Source organism: Struthio camelus, chromosome 1 (genome assembly GCF_040807025.1).
Source record: "Struthio camelus isolate bStrCam1 chromosome 1, bStrCam1.hap1, whole genome shotgun sequence".
In the NCBI taxonomy this organism is placed as follows: domain Eukaryota; kingdom Metazoa; phylum Chordata; class Aves; order Struthioniformes; family Struthionidae; genus Struthio; species Struthio camelus.
Genome location: NC_090942.1, coordinates 51,918,910 through 51,935,184, shown reverse-complemented (window position 1 = coordinate 51,935,184; position 16,275 = coordinate 51,918,910). Strand labels below are relative to the sequence as shown.

The window sequence follows — 16,275 nt, the reverse complement described above, 5'->3', positions numbered from 1 at the left end:
TTAGAGTTAACCGGTAATCGCTGATAAATAGTAATGTATTTGTCATCACTGAATTTAATGATACTCTACCTATGTTTTCTTAGGCAGATCCAGAGAAACAGGAGGAAGATAGTCCACTAGGATCAAAGGCTCCTATCTGGATTCCAGATACTAGAGCCACTATGTGTATGATCTGTACGAGTGAATTCACATTGACATGGAGAAGGCATCACTGCAGGGCATGTGGAAAGGTAGGCAATTTTGTAATCATCTTTTCCATTAGCCTTGCAGTTTTCTTATGTGACAAATACAGGTGGAGTCTGATTGCACTGTAACTGTTTTAAGGGAACACTGCAGTATGACACAATAATATGAGTTAAAAAGAACACAATTATTTAGGGTAAAAAGCGTATGCCAGACCAGTGTTCAACTTGTAATCTGTTCTATGTTTTCTGTTTTGGAATACTATTTCTGGTTATCTCCTGCTCCTGCACCTGTATAATACAAACCAAGGATGTTAGCTGAAATGTTCAAAATATATTCCTCAGTAATTTTCATAAATGATTCAGTTTTTACATTAGAACTAAACTTATTTAATATATTAGTTCTATGAAATACATGTTTATCTAATAAACTTTTATTTTTCTTGGAATACAGAATTTACTGTAATTGAGACATCTGTGTTGCAGAGAAATTGTCAAAAGAACAATGACGAGTTATGTCGTAAAAAGCATCTGAATTCAATAGTTTTCCGTAGCATAGGCTTACTCCACTCTTCATGGATTATTAACGTTGGCTTATTGAGTTGTATGATTCAGTGATTTTTCTATTTAAATCTTTATTATTTACAGAAAATTGTTGGTCAGCTGAGATCACTCATGCAAAAAGAGCAGAATGCTGAATGCATAAAGAAAAGCCGAGATCTTTTTCAGTATAAAATAAAAGCCTGCTTGAAGTTCTATTATGGGCCTAACCGTACTCTGTTGTACATCTTTGAGGTGTTTGGTGTTTGCAGACACATATCACGTGCAATAATGCTTTTATTTGCTTACAGATTGTCTGTCAAGCTTGTTCATCAAATAAGTATGGCTTAGACTATATGAAAAACCAGCCAGCAAGAGTATGCGATCATTGCTTCAGAGAACTACAGAAACAAGGTAAAGAAAATCTGCCCAACTTGTCTTTCCTGTTTCTGTAGCCCTTATTAACACAGTATGTGCTTCATCTTTACTATGTTTCTTTGCAGTACCCCTTTGAAATAGAGAAGTGCTATCACAGAGTTGAGATGCAGAGATCTGGGAACATAAAGTGCTACCTATGTCTTTTTTTGTGAATTATGTGTTCAAGTGTCTAATTCGGCTTAATTGCCTGAGAAGCTATAGGCCTCTGAAGTTATAAGAGCCCAAACAACTTACTGTGGAGTAAACTACGAAGTGAATTTGCAGTACGCTGGCCCTTCCTTGTTTACAGTCCATATGCATGCATTTGCCCTATGATAAATTACATGCTGCTTATGCTGCTTTCTTTTTGGGCTAACTTGTGTTAAATTACTTCTCATTTACCATAGGGTACCAGTGTACATTAAAGTCCTTGTAACTTATCAGTGACATCACAGGGGGTTCACATGTACTTTTAGCCTTTGTAAAACGTTTATATGCCTATTTACTTAAATTTTGCCAGCAAAACTCCTGAGACAGCTAAAGTTCTAGGTCAATACTAAAGACATAGGCCTTCATCTTACTAAAGCTGAATCTCTTAATGTCTTTCTCAAGCCTCAGCTCGTCTACAATTTGAAAAGCAGGCATATCTGCACCTGTTCTAAGGGCATGATCGGACAGTTGTCCCCTAAGCATGCCTACTGCACGCTAACAACAGGAATTTCAATATAAAGCACCGTGGCTGGAGCTATTTTCACTGAAACCCTTTCTGAGAATGTGGTACTATAAATGTCTGCCAGCAAGCGAAGTTTGGATAGCCTTGTGATGATAACACTTCCTCAGAGAGGAAGTCCAGGGTCAGTTTGCTTCTCAGCCTGAGAGAATTCAAATCCATCTCTCTGGAATTAGTTCAGATCATCATGTAGAAATAAATATAAAATCAGCAGAGACGCTCGACCCAGGAAGGTGGGAATCCAATCCCACTTCACAAGGCTTGCTCTGAATTGTGTCCAAAGACTCTAGCATAAAGCAGGCAGTGATAAGCAGGGACTAAAAATGTATGTGGCCCTTCCCTCTGGGAGGGGCTCCAGTTTGACACAAGCTATCAGAGGAAACCCATGATGCCCCAATGAAATAATCAGTCCATGGCCTCCAACATGCTAAGAGGGGCACCTTTGTCATCTGGATGCAGAAAGCAGCATCAACAGCCCTTGGAGGGGTGGGAGCCTGCAAAGACAGGGAAAGGGGCATTGCCTGGACCACCTGTAAGTCCCTGCAGTGGGCACTAGAGGCTGCTGCATTGCAGGCAATTGCAGGTGCTTTTTGGCACCCAGAGCTGTGTGAAGAGCTGCAGAGCAGGTGCAGTACAGCTGGCAATCCAGTGACGCTCGTGCTTTGCTCATTATTGACAGCACCTTCAGGCAAAACTCAAAAAGGAGAATTAATGAAGCTTGGGATAGCTCTCCTCCTTCGAGGCTGAACTGGAGGGTAGTGGTGGGTGTTGGTAGAAAAAGGGGCCCTAAAGGAGTGAAGTGTTGCAGAAGTCTTCCAGGGGAGATGCAGAAACTGGCAAGGGCAGTGCAGAAAGACAGAGCATGCTCTGGAGATGGGAACAAATTAGAAGTGTGCCATGGCATGATGCTGGAAGAGGAACCTTACTGCATCCATACTGAGAAAAGCAAAGAAGATAAGAAGCATAGAGAACTGAGGGACAGAGAGTTGGGGAACAGAGTTGAAGCACAGGCTGAATTGGAACAGATATCTTTAAACATTTTTAATGTTTTTTAAGACTTGAATTTTTTATCCTGAGTATGGGCAAAAGCAGTTCAACAGCAAAACAAAAACAAAAAAAAACTCTGAAAACAAACAAGATGTTTGTGTTTTTTAACTTTATCGTGAGTTGAGGGATTCTGACTCATTATGTTAGTGATAATACTGAGAAGTTAATTCAGCAGTGAATTTAATGTGGTTAGGAATTACATTGTTACAGGCTGACTGGAAAGAGATAAACAGCTTACATTTGAAACACTGCAGTCTGCATAAAAATATCAGCTGCTCTTAAGAAAAATGTCCAGGGATCACCGCCTGTGTCTAGCCTTCTGTGACATGAAAGCAATGTATTCTTCCTATGCATTTCAGATAACCAGTGCACTCCCAAGAGTGGATCCCCGGTCAACCATAAATCTCCATCCAGTGCCTTGTCTACAGTGTTACATAGTATTCCATCTGGAAGAAAGCAGAAAAAAATTCCTGCAGCTCTCAAAGAAGTAAGTGCTTTATTGGTCAAAAATAATGCTTTGTTGGTATTACATCATCAACGTTAATAACGGAAAAAAAAATCAATATTTTAGCTGTATTGTCTACAATGAAAAGTTAAAATTAATCTGCAATATTGATTTGGGCCTCAGTTTTACCTAGGCAGGGTCCTGAACTATGAAGTAGTACATAAACTGCATAAACTCCTTTGAGACTGTGATTCAAAGCTGTAGCCTGGAATAATAATTTCTTTCTTGCTCTCTCATGTTTCAAGGAATTGTGATTTACTTCTGCACCAGTAGTAAATTAGACTCCCACGCCAACTCAGCTGTTGGCTTATGATGAGAAAAGAGAGAGCTAAACTCTGCCCATCTACACTGGAGGGCTTAGGAATGGGAGGAAGTAATTCTTCTTCTCCTATGAGAATGTGAGTCCTCCAGAGGTATGTGGTCCTCAGCATTTCACTCCTCTCTTGTCCTACTGTATCCATTTGCAGTCACTGAGAGTTAGGACTTAAGAAAGCTCTCTTCCATAGCAGATGGAGGCAAACAAATATTTTTTTTCAGCCATTTATGACTTGTGCATCTTAGTTAATTAACATTAACTTGAGATCAAGGTTAAAATTTGAGTCTTTGACAGGGCAGGACACTGGAGATATATTTTAAAAGGAAAAGACCCACAAATTATGATAGAGGTGATGTACTAACACTGTGCAAGAGCTGGATAGTTGTTGGTTTAGTTATGCCACAGCTGGTAAAATCTTACACAGTTAAATAAACCTTTTCATTTAGTTACTCATATTGGCTTTTTTATTTCTTAACCGTTTGAGCCCTGATGGAAAGTGCTAAAATAAAACTCAATTTCAGTAATAGCTACCAACACTATGCAAGTTCTTCACACTGTGACATCAACACAAAAGCAGAGCTGATTTCTTTAAAAAGTCCTGTAGGGAGCAGCAGAGAGCTCTACATGTGGAGACCAACTTTCAGACCCCAGTGGAAGGGATTTAGCTTCTGAAGTTGTCTCTTCCAAGTTATTTCATATAATTGGTCCCCTCATAGATGATGTGATATGTTAGTAAAGCTGAAGGAGGTTTGGTAGATTCTCAACTATTAACTTGTTGTGCAAGTTATGACTTGTGCATCTTAGTTAATTAACAACATTAACTTGAGATCAAGGTTAAAATTTGAGTCTTTGCTCATTTGAGTCTTTGCTGTTAACTTGCTGTGCAAGTTAATAGGCAATGAAAGGCAATGAAAAGGTGTAATAGACTTTATCCTCGTGAGTAAAGCTGCCATTGCAAGAACAGGAAAAATCGACCTGCATAGAACATATAATGCAATTTATCTAATTTATAATAATTTAAGATGTTAATGTCTTTTCCCAGTGTATGATACATTAGAATTCCCTGAGGTTCTGCTCTAACCGTGTTCTAATATGTTCCTTTGTGTGCAACGTGTGAGTTTTTTAACACAACTTTCAATGTGTCAACTTTGGCTGTGCTGTATCAATACTTCAGGTAAGAGGCAGCTCAGGCAATTAGTCTTCCTTAGCACCTGCTAACTTTTATTATGGCAGTTTTATTTTTTGGGAAATATATTGCTCAAACTTTCTGTCAGACATTAGCCGTTTTGTAAGTTCTCTAGGTATTTTTGTGGATAATTCTAGTGAAACCCACTATTATTAGGAAAAAACAGTTTGGATTAAATGCAGTTATATTTTCATCTGCTAGCATCACTCAAGGCTGAAAGCAGTATGGCTTCCTAGTGTCAGGCTGTGTTTTTACATTAAAGTATGAATGTGTTGCTTGAAAAAAATACTGTTGTGAATATTTTTATCTTTAAAACTTGTCTTATTTCCAAGGAATTGTTCAATGTGCAATTATGTTTCTGCTATTGAAAGTCTGCTATTGAAACTTTACCTTTGTGTTTGTGCCTGGGTGATGATAACACCTGTAACAATAGTCCTGTGACAGCTTTAACACACACAAAGGGGAAATGGGCATCTTGGTATTGTTTTCAAGGGCTTGCAGCCTTTTAATTAAAGGCTATTTTAGATATTTTTATTAAAGGCTTATGTTGATTCATTGTCACTGAATCTCAGGCAAGTTGCATTGGCCTACCTGACACACAGTACTCACTGCCAGCCACCTCTTAAAATTATAAGACAAGTGAAGGAGCTTTAAGGTGAAGGCATCCCTCTCCTAACGAGAGAAAACAAAATAAATCAGATTGACACCACGTGGTAATAATTGTTCCTACTTTAAATTTAATTTCATGTGGAAGCTGGTAGGCAGAAGAAAAGATTACCAAAATGGTTTTCTTTCTCTTTGTGTAACATCAGTGAATCTTCACTTGGCTGCAACAATTACTTATTGATATCAGAGGTTGTAGACTTGCTGCAGCGTTGAGCGAAGGAAAGTTTATGACTCTGTCATGTCTATGGGCTTGACGTTGCCTGAGACGAGCAATAGGGACAGCAATAGTCAAGCCAGAAGGATAAGGATTCTTTTAGTTTTCATTTTCTGAAGGTGCTTGGCTGGTCTCTCGCACCTGCAGCCCTCCTCAGGTTCCTTTGCAGTTCAGGACAGAACATTCCCCTTCTGAAGTAACTGCTGCCACTTAGAGGTTTGAGAAGTTAATTTCTATGCAAAGAGCCTCCAATAGTAATGCTTTCACTCACGGCGTAAGTCTGTGGAACCACATTGTGTGACCAGTGTCAGTCAGCAGATCCCAAGCATCATTTAAATTCTCTTACTAAACTCTAAGATTAAAAGGTATTTTTTAGAGTGTAAGATAGTAATAAATTGGAACCATAGGAAAATAATCACTTATCGAAACACAGAGGAACAATCCTCTTTCTTGTATGTTCCAGTTTTTCTGAGAGACATTTTAACTTTTTGTGTTTTGGTACTCAGCAGATCAAGTCTGAGGAGGTAAAAGCTGTAATTTGAATTCTCTTGTGATGAAAATCTTCCTTCTTCCTCCTTACCCCCCCCCACCCCTGGAAAAAGTAACTATTTGTATCAGTACTTAAATAAGCAGACTGTGTCTTGTGTATTTGAGTATTTTTTGAGCTACGTGTTGCAATTATTTCCCCCTACGAACAGGACGTGATCTGCATCTGAGCAACTGTAACAGCGGTGACTTCTGATCTGACATCTTGGACACGTGGAATGTAAAGAGGACTATAGTTTACTGGAATTGGCTTGTTATCTTATACTAATTTGCATTTCTTGTCTTTCAGAATAGTCTATGTACAGTCTATGAAAACTAAACAGCCGTACTGCAAAACCCAGATGGATGCATACATGCTCTTGGTGTTTTCTTCGTTTCAGGTTTCAGCAAATACAGAAGACTCTACAATGAGTGGCTACTTACATAGATCTAAGGGCAGTAAGAAACCATGGAAACACCTATGGTTTGTTATAAAAAATAAGGTGCTATACACATATGCTGCTAGTGAGGTAAGAGACTACATACTACAAATCAAATAAACATCCAACGATAGCAGTGTATTTGTAATAAAATTGTTCATTTTTATGATCTAGAAACAAGCTATAAAATTAGATCATCTTATAGTAATTGATCTGATTGCAATATGGTATTTTGCAAAGGCCCAGTGAGCTTGGTACAGTAATATGCTGATATAGCTATGCTGCTATATCAGACCTAGCTATTCTAGCTATGCTAGCTATTCCAGACCTAGCTTGAGTACCTCTGCACTGCACACACCATTGCACAGTTGTAGGTACATTCTCAGTCAGTCGAATACACGGCGTGGGGGGATCTGTTTAGATGCATCATATCACAATAGTGACAAAGCCAACAGCATCTTAAAGTATCTCGTTTTGCAATCCTATAAGGTATTTTGTATGCTTGGAAAGTGAGCAAACTAAATCTGACTTCTCCTCAAGCTATCTCTTTCAGCCTAGAGTTAACATTTAATAAAAACTGCTGCAGTAGAAAATAAGAAATGCATTGTGTCTAATGGCGTTTGCTTTTTTATTTAGAACGTTTAGTCCTATTGTGCTATGGAATATTCTCTAACCAGTATATAAGGCTCTGCACATGCTGAGGATATTATATTTTTATCATATCTATAGCATTTTGCAACATTATATGGATATATTATAGAGCTGGAAGATTTGACTTTTAGATTTTTTTGTATTACATATTATAGCTTGCTTATAGCTTTCAAGAGCAAAATATGCAAAGCATCTGTTTAAAAGTGTTGCCATCCCTCATTTGCTGTAGAAATGATAAGGCCCAATCTATTTTGACCACGCAAAGAATAGCCCTTCTTTGCCAGCAGTTCACCCTGAGTCCCCACCCCGAGATATTTCCTGGTTTTAGGGGGCATTGTGCTCAGATCTGTTGCTAGCTTGAGGTGCTCTAGTGCCAACCTTTGTTAATTTAGCACTTCCAAATTATGTCCAGAACCTGTAACGTTATTTCAACCATAGAATTGGCAATAGAAAATAATCAAGTAATTCTAAAAAGATCTTAAATAATTATGTTCAAAAAACCCCCCCCAAACTTATGCAGAGATTGGAAAAATATTTTAGACCACTATCTCTCTCCTGTCAGTTGTGAGGGAGATTTTGGCAGCTATGAAGAAAGATGTATTAGTCTGTGGCAGTTGCCTTAAATTTTATTTTGCTTGGCTTCCTCTGAGATATAAGCCTTCCAGACTAGCTGCAGTTGGCAGCTCATGGTCACAAAATTAGTTCTTTCCTGTTTTCTTTACATTAAGAAATATATGTCCTTAGTTTTGGTCTTGCTGAGCCATTGCACCAGATTGTTTGGAGACTTTCAAGGGAAGATTATAATGATCAGTCCAATGCAGCTTTAGCCAAGAACCCCCGCTTAGGCCTTTTACATTGGTTGCCTTCTTAGTGAACCCCTACTTAAGAATGTTGCTTTTGATTCAGAAGCTTATTGGCTGCGTTTCTAAGTGTCAAAGCTTATACTCTGATTAGTGGCATGAAGACCTAAAATAAAATAATAAAACAGATTGCTAAACCCGATTTGTCTGTTTTCTGATATCAAGAAATTCATAGGAGACGCTTGCTTTGATCTAGAGGCCATTACCAAAGTCTTTACCTGCTGTGTCAGTGTTTATGTACATTCTTTGTTTGTATTCCCTGTCCATAAGCATTGCAGGACCTTGCCTAGTTACAGAACAGTATTAAAGAATTTGCCTAGGATGAAAATACTTTTTTACAGTATCTTTATAAATTAAAAGATAAGAGTATCATATGGGGAAGTAAATGGGATGAATGGGGAAGGAAAAAGGTTGATTTTTAGCCAGGTTTTGAAATTCAATGAAGAGAAGCTAAAAGTATATAAGGAGGGGAAGCATCATACGCATTTGTCCTCTTGTTACTCTTTTCTAGCCATACACTTCTGAACACTCAGAAACCTCCCCCCCCCCCCCCACTCTGTAAATTTTCAGCAACAGAAAGCAAAGTAAGTTTAGCCATCAAAACTATTTGGAGTACAACTCTGGTGACTGAAAACATAGCCTACATCCTTAGCTCTTCCTGTTAGCATACTCAGTGCAGGTAATAGCATCCTTGATCAGTTTCTCCAGGAACACTTTCAGTGCTCAGCAGCTCTCTTCATTGATAACCCCAGAAACACATTTCACACTGCCACAATGAGCCAGGTTACAAATATCAGTTTTTGTGATGCCCTGAATTTATCAGAGAACACCTTACAATGGTGTTTAGTCTCTCTATTACAGCATTTTTCCCAACATGAAAACTTATTAAGGTTGCTGGAGACACTACTGGGCTAGATGGACCTTTGATCTGAAGCCAGGTGGTGGCTGGTCCTTTGATACACAAAAAGTTCTTATCGGGCAGAATGGTGAGACTAGGCAGTGAGGGAGAAGGCTGGTGTTATCAGCAAAGGATGAGGGACAGTAGAGTTGAAGTCTATAAGGTTTTATTTCCTGTTCACCAATTCATGCATGGAGGCTATAAAAAGCAGCATTTTGTGCATGACTGTTTCTAATAACTTGTTTGATCTGTTGCAATGGTATGGTGCATGGGTATGGTCTAAATGAATTGCTCAGTCTATCTTACACGTTCTGTTTTTATCTTTTGTTGTTTTTTTCCCCCCTCTAAAACAGGATGTGGCAGCATTAGAGAGCCAGCCTTTACTGGGATTCACAGTCAGTGAAGTAAAAGATGAAAACTCAGAGTCGAGAGTGTTCCATTTACTGCACAAAAACACTTTATTTTACATATTCAAAGCAGATGATCCTCATTCAGCTCAAAAGTAAGAAACTATTTGAATTCATTCCTGTTACTTTTTTTCCAGGGAAAATGTTTCAGAAGCCACAAATGTTAATATTCATGGATATAAGTATATGTATGAAAGATGCATATTATATAATATGTCAATAAATCTTTATTTTTAAAAAATAAAACAAGCTGTTTAAACAGAAGATGCTGGTTTCATTAGGACTTCTGAGATAGTGGTCAAAAACAAGCAGAATCAGGCAAAACCTTTTCTTTTGTGCTTTAAATGAAAAAGCAGACTTTCCTCTGCAGAGGAATGAATGTAAGAAAATGGAAAAGTGAAAAGTAAAATATCTTTTTTTGTTGATAAACCATTCTTTCATCTCTATCCCTAATCTGTTCAAATGAAAATGGAATGTTAGCTTTGCAGAAAACCAGAAGGCATGTTTTAAGAGTTAACTGATCTGTTTTGGTTTTCCATTTCAAGCTATCTAAGTCCTTCTGATTTGTTTGAATTTGTAGTAACATTTATCTGTTTATATACAAAATAATCTAGAAACTTTGTCATTAATTGTGTGAAAATGTTTCCTGTTGCATCATGGAGTAAATTAGAAGTGAGCACAACACAAGCAATGCATTTAAGTATCTTGCCTATATACCTAGCTTATCTGACTGGTTTCATTGTAATTTTCCCAAACGAATTTTACATTAAAAAAATAGATTTAAAGACCTAAGTAGTCCATTATTAATACTTAAGTTCTAAAACATCTGTAGGTATAGTTTTGTGCAAATAGAGACATTTTAAAAAAGAAAGCACCCAGAACAATTGGAAATGAGCATTCTTGAACAGTTAACTGAGAACGTGCTTAATAACACTTTCACGTATACAAAGTGTGGACGTTTTTATTTGACTTTTATTTTTTGTCTCCAGATGTGCACAAACATTTTCTTGTTAATTAAGACAGTATTCTGTTGTTTCCACTGTGTCCTCATTTGTGCTATATTAAGCAAAACTAACAAAATCCAAGGCTTTCAATAGCTTTATTTTCCTATTCAGGTAATGGCTTTTGTAACCAGTAGGAAAACTTGTAACTCAATGTAGTCTATTGTACTTAGGCTAAGAACAAAATTAAGTACCTTAAATTGCAAGTTTTCTCCAAATATTTAATATCCTAGGGAGATTTATGTTGAACTTACAGAATAAATGCTACTTTGATAGCATTAAAAGCAAAAACGAACAAAAAACACACCCTGTTGGCCTGTTTTCCTTGATGGGCACTATTTTTTCCTCTTAGGGCCAAAGAAATATTGCATGTGTGTGTTGAAATGCAGTAAACAGATGCTTACTTTTTGATGAGCTTTGAAATTTGCAAATCTAGTACTATGTTCAATGCATAAGGTATTAATAAATGTGTTATATTTTTATTCCTTTGAGCTTTTTGGTCATTTTTAATGAATATATGGCAATGGAAAATAGAGTAAAGCCTAAAAAGTAAGGGGTAGGAGTTTGAACTGTGTAGGCAGATGATGTGCATAGGGGTGAACACATGCTTAATACCTTCCTGCCAAAAGCTTGAATTCAAAGAAGATTGACACAGTTACAAAGTTAAACACTCAGGCCAAGGAAGGGCCAATTACAGTGACTAATATTTAGATACTTTGTGAATATTAAGACAGCTTTGATTTTCCATGATCACAATCATGTTACAGTCTTTTTTTCACTCAGTTCCTGGAAGATTTTCACTCAACATCAAATCAGTATGTGGGCCACTTGACTTTAGAAGTACATAGTTCAGCCCTCACTCTGAAGACAGCATTATTTTTTGCTTACTGTGGTTGTCGATGTGGCATCAGAGTGCTTCAGAGACTTTTTTTTATAGCATCCTTGAATGTGAGGATGTTTACCACCCCTCTAATAAAGTAGGAACTTTATTCCCTTTATTCCTAACTTCTTGAAAAGCTCTATGTATGTAATTTCAGGAGGGAAGAAGTATGAAAAAAGTAGTTTCTTTCATCTGGCCTTGTACTGATACTTAATAGGTCATTCGCAGGTTTTGAATGTTTGGACTCATTCGACAGATTTTTGGTATTTGAGCTAAAAGAGCAACTGATAATGGATGTATGATGTTACACTTTGTGGTGATCTTCAGCAAGTGAGCAGTATGATTTGAACTTTTACCAGCAGCTTCCTAATAGTTATTAATTTTCTAATAGGTGGATAGAAGCTTTTCAAGAAGGCACCATATTATAGTACTGTTAGCACTGGGTCTGCAAGTGTAAAGCAAAATATCTGAAGATGATGGTAAAACACACACCGTACAGCAACGTTGTTCAAAGAAATGGAATCCCGCCACGTCAATCTACACAAAATTGTATATTTGTCAGAATTAGGAACTGTTGCTTTTTTAGTGTAAGGTAATATTTTTTTAAATAATTGTTTGTATTTCTGTGTTGATACAAAATGTGTTATTTATTAAATTCCAATGTTTACTTTAATGATCATAATTATTTGTGAGGTCTGCATTGAATTCCAAAGTGCCCTTGTCTTCAGAATGGCAGGTGGTTGCTCAGAATATTCTCAGATTTGTTATTTTATTTTTTAAAAAGCACAAACTTTATTGCAGTTGTATATTTCCTCATAATTTGTATAGGTCTGGAGTTGCTGATGCTCACTCTGCAATTTAGCAAGAACAGATCAGAATAGGAATTTCAAAAGAGATTTTAGACCTTTGCTGGTTATGTAAACTCCTTTATGAGAAGTGGTATAATAATGCTGCTTTTCTCCTTTAATGGCAGCTGAAGTCCTATGTACCAGTACAGTAAAGTAGTACAAATTCTGTATCACAGAAGCTCTTGCAAAGTACAGTTCAATTGTTAAAAAAGAGGAAAGGGAAAAAATATTTTAAAACAGACTTTGCAATTACAGAGCTAACGCACTAGAGCTTTTACAATATTACAGACACCAAAGAGAGCAAATTAATTATCTCTTAAAAAATTGCAGTATATATATTTTCTTTTCCGTTTCCAGTAGTAAATTAAAGCAGAGTCTAAATGAATTTTTCCCCAAAAGGGAAAGATTATACATGTTAAAATTCTTCACATTAAATGAATTCTGTATGCAATGAAACATTGTATAAAGTACTGTTCAAAACACATTAAATAAATATATGCCACCCCAAAATCTTAAAATATTAGATGCATAAATATTATGTTTAAACTGGAGTTGCCATACCAAAAAAACACAGCTTTTTTTTAGTGTAGATGGCATTGAAAATGCGTACCATTCTTTGAATACCTTTTGTTTACACTATGGTTTGTTCTTTTTGACACTTTAAAACACCTTTTTTTTTTTTTTAAACTTTAGAAAACTGTCAGTATACCTCATTAGGAAATACTTATTGATGATTCTGGTGCATTTATTCTATTTAACTTTTGAAAAACTGTTAACACTGTAATAGCATAAATGGAACTAGAACTATGAAAAACACATGAAAGGAAGTGATTTTTATGACAAATGCAATGCAGATGTAGCCAGCCAGTTAATTTTACTGTATGTAATGTTTTCCGGTGATCATCGGGATCAAGCTAGTTTCGGTAACAGGATTAAGGGCAATTCATCTTTAAACTGCTGGTTTAAATCCATGTTGACAGTTATTTTATGGCCTCACAAAATAGAACTGGGAGAGAATTTGGGTTAGGAATTTCCTCTGTGAATTATCCCCAATTACCTGTATTGATGGAAGTCCTAATATAGACAAAAACCTGGGAGTATCTATTTTTACTGATACATTAACTGATGTCCTGCTCAATCGAGCATTTGCAATTGTTTACATTTAAGGATCTGGGGCTAATTATTTGCTGGAACATGAGGGACGTGCATAAGTATTGAGAAAGGGAGGATTTAACCGTATTGATTACAGTGATTGTGAACTCAGTGGAACGTACCAAAACCTGGTCCACTGCAGCTCACTGCTGGGTGCGGCTTCACAATGTGTAAATGACACCAGAAAATAGATAATAGAATTAGTAGTTAGTAGTCATAGCAGAAAGGCTGAGAATGAAAATGCAAACCAAAATTTCGTTGTTCCCTCAAAGTAATACCTCAAGATCAGGTCTAAGATAGTAACACGGACAGCTCTGGGGAAGCTTGCCTTCCAGAGCTCCTGTTCAGTTAGCAGGGAGTTTGGAAGCCTAATGCTTTAGCTAGTTTTATTGACTTCAAGCATTTCAGGAGTCCTGAGGACCTTTGTGAACCAGGGACTTACGGCTGTTGATCTGGCATCTGTAAAGAACAGTAGAGATTTGACCAGGTAGTGTTTGAAAATCAGTGGGAATTGGATCAAAGCCTTTATTCACACATTTTTTAAAATGCAAATGTGATAAATTTATATATAACAAGAAAAGAATATTAAGGGCTTTTATATAATTTTCCAGAAACAGCTGCTGACTGAAGCCAAGTAAGCTATTAGCATGTCTCTTCAGGTGATTTCTGACATGCTTTTACTGTATTCAAAATAAAGCTGTTACTAATATAACATAGATGTCATGTGGCTGGCTCTTTCAATTGATATTATCAAGTGGAAGAACTCCCTAATATTTTTACAGGGACTGCACACCAGCTAAGGTGGAGAGCCTTGAGCCTGCAAATAAAAAATACGTTCATGGCTAGAAGCAAGTTAATTTTCTTTTAAATTTATGGTTTGATATTGGTTTCTTTAGTGCAAAATTGAAACAGAGCAATAAAAATGAAAACATAAAGTGCCCAAATTCTGCTTCATGTGTAGCATGACACTACCTCTAAATGATTTGGTGCAGAATAAGAAAATAAAGTATTCTGTAGAAGTCAGAGAACTTCTTCCAGAAGCAGCTGATCAATCAAAAAAAATCTTTCTGTGCCATAAATATATGTGAATAGAGCCTTAAAAACAATAGTAGACATATTGCAGTCTAATTCTGAATGAAATCAGTGAAATTTTGTCTGTATAAACACATTTGAATATTTTCTGCTTTCCCTAGCACTAGTGGTTTGTATTATATGAAAAATATTTCCAAAAGCCACAACATAAGTATTTTCATAATGTTTTCAGATGACTGCTTTTCAAACTATTACCCAGTCTCTCCCTCCTGCCCTTTTATTCATTATCACTGAAGGTCAAGTATTCACTTCTACATTTGACTCTAACATCAGCAGATTTATTAAACAAGACCAATATTTTTTAAACACCTGGCTACCTCTTATAAAGATCTATAGTTAATAGTTATTTAAAGTTGGTTAGTAGAGTATGAGACAAACATTAGCATTGAAGATTAGTTCTAGCATCCTTGATCTTGGATAAATGAAAGGTTTTAGGATCCTGAATTGATTTTAAGAAATCCTTGACGTAAAGCTTTTTATTATCCCTGCAGTACTTAAAATAAATGGATGGATGAACAACTATGGAACATATTTCACTAGATTTATTTTTGTGTATGGAAAGTGGACTACCAAATTATTTATATTACATCACAAGGTAAAGAGTGTTTGGAGAGACACATTCAATGCATTTGTTTGCCCTTGCTCCCGTCCAGTGAATTTACCATCCAAATATACTTTTATTTGGAGCAGTCCTAAACGTACTGTCTAAATGAAAGAATAGAATCTTTATTTTGTAAATGAAAAGTGCCAAAAATTGTTGTAAATATTCTTGTGGATATGTATCATTTTTGTATAAATAAATTCACATTAATTGAATCAGTTTATTCATTCATTCATTGATTTCCAAATGGCAGAATTTGCTATCGTTATCCTGCATGCCTGTTTTAATTTAAAGTCTATACTAGGTCTGGCCATTACGAACAGGAAAAACTTTGAAAAGGTAGGTTATATGCACAGGCTGACATATTGCTGCTGAGTTTGCTGACCACCTGAAACAAGTTTTAAGTGAATTATCTTGCTCATGTCAACCCATACTCTATATACATTCCTACTGCCAAAACTGGCATCCTTGCCATGAAAACTATTTCCACCTTCTTGCCTGTAGCTGGCCCTTGCCTCTAGTTCTTCACTTTCTGTTCCTGTTTTCCCACCCTCCAGAACTAAAAGCCTATGCCTTCACAAGTTAATGATGTTTCAATTTTCTAGGGAGCCTTTTCACAACAGGGTGAGGAGCCTGTGTTGCAGGCAGAAGTGGAGACAAAGCACAGCAATCCAGTTTACTCACTCCTGAGCAGTCCTGCAGAATGCCAAGAAGCAGGCGTGTGTCTCCTGTACATCTCCTGAAACTGCCCCCCAGCTATGAGGGACAGCAGTCCTTCTTAGCTGGGTCACCTAGACACCACTGATGCCTGAGAACAAACTAGGCTCCCTATGTCTGTGTCCTATAATGCAGTGTTATTGAGAGGTATATGAGTTGAAATTATAGCTGCAGCTGTGACAGCTAACTAGGATAAATTAATCCAGAGAGAAAGCACTTCATTAATGCAATGTTTTTGAATATTTATCACTGTAGGTAAGACAGTTCCAGAACACAAGAAACAGAATAAACAGGCTGCTATCTCAGTCTCCTGGTCAAAACTGATCAGAAATCATTTTCCTCATAAAAATGAGGAAACAGGATTTTACTTCTCTCTCCCTCTTCAGCCACAAATATGTGA

General features: G+C 36.8%; 1 protein-coding gene across 2 annotated transcripts in view; it reads left to right on the top strand.

Annotated features, from left to right (window-relative positions):
• Positions 1–15,373, top strand: part of FGD6 (FYVE, RhoGEF and PH domain containing 6) — a 79,175-nt gene extending 63,802 nt beyond the window's left edge. For both annotated transcript variants that reach the window (XM_068937911.1, XM_068937917.1), the window contains exons 16-21: positions 84–230; positions 1,034–1,136; positions 3,276–3,403; positions 6,730–6,858; positions 9,531–9,679; positions 11,857–15,373. In XM_068937911.1, coding sequence (XP_068794012.1) covers positions 84–230; positions 1,034–1,136; positions 3,276–3,403; positions 6,730–6,858; positions 9,531–9,679; positions 11,857–11,893 — 693 coding nt within the window. In that variant the 3' untranslated portion in view covers positions 11,894–15,373. The remainder of the gene's footprint in view (positions 1–83; positions 231–1,033; positions 1,137–3,275; positions 3,404–6,729; positions 6,859–9,530; positions 9,680–11,856) is intronic.
• Positions 15,374–16,275: the final 902 nt, after the last annotated feature.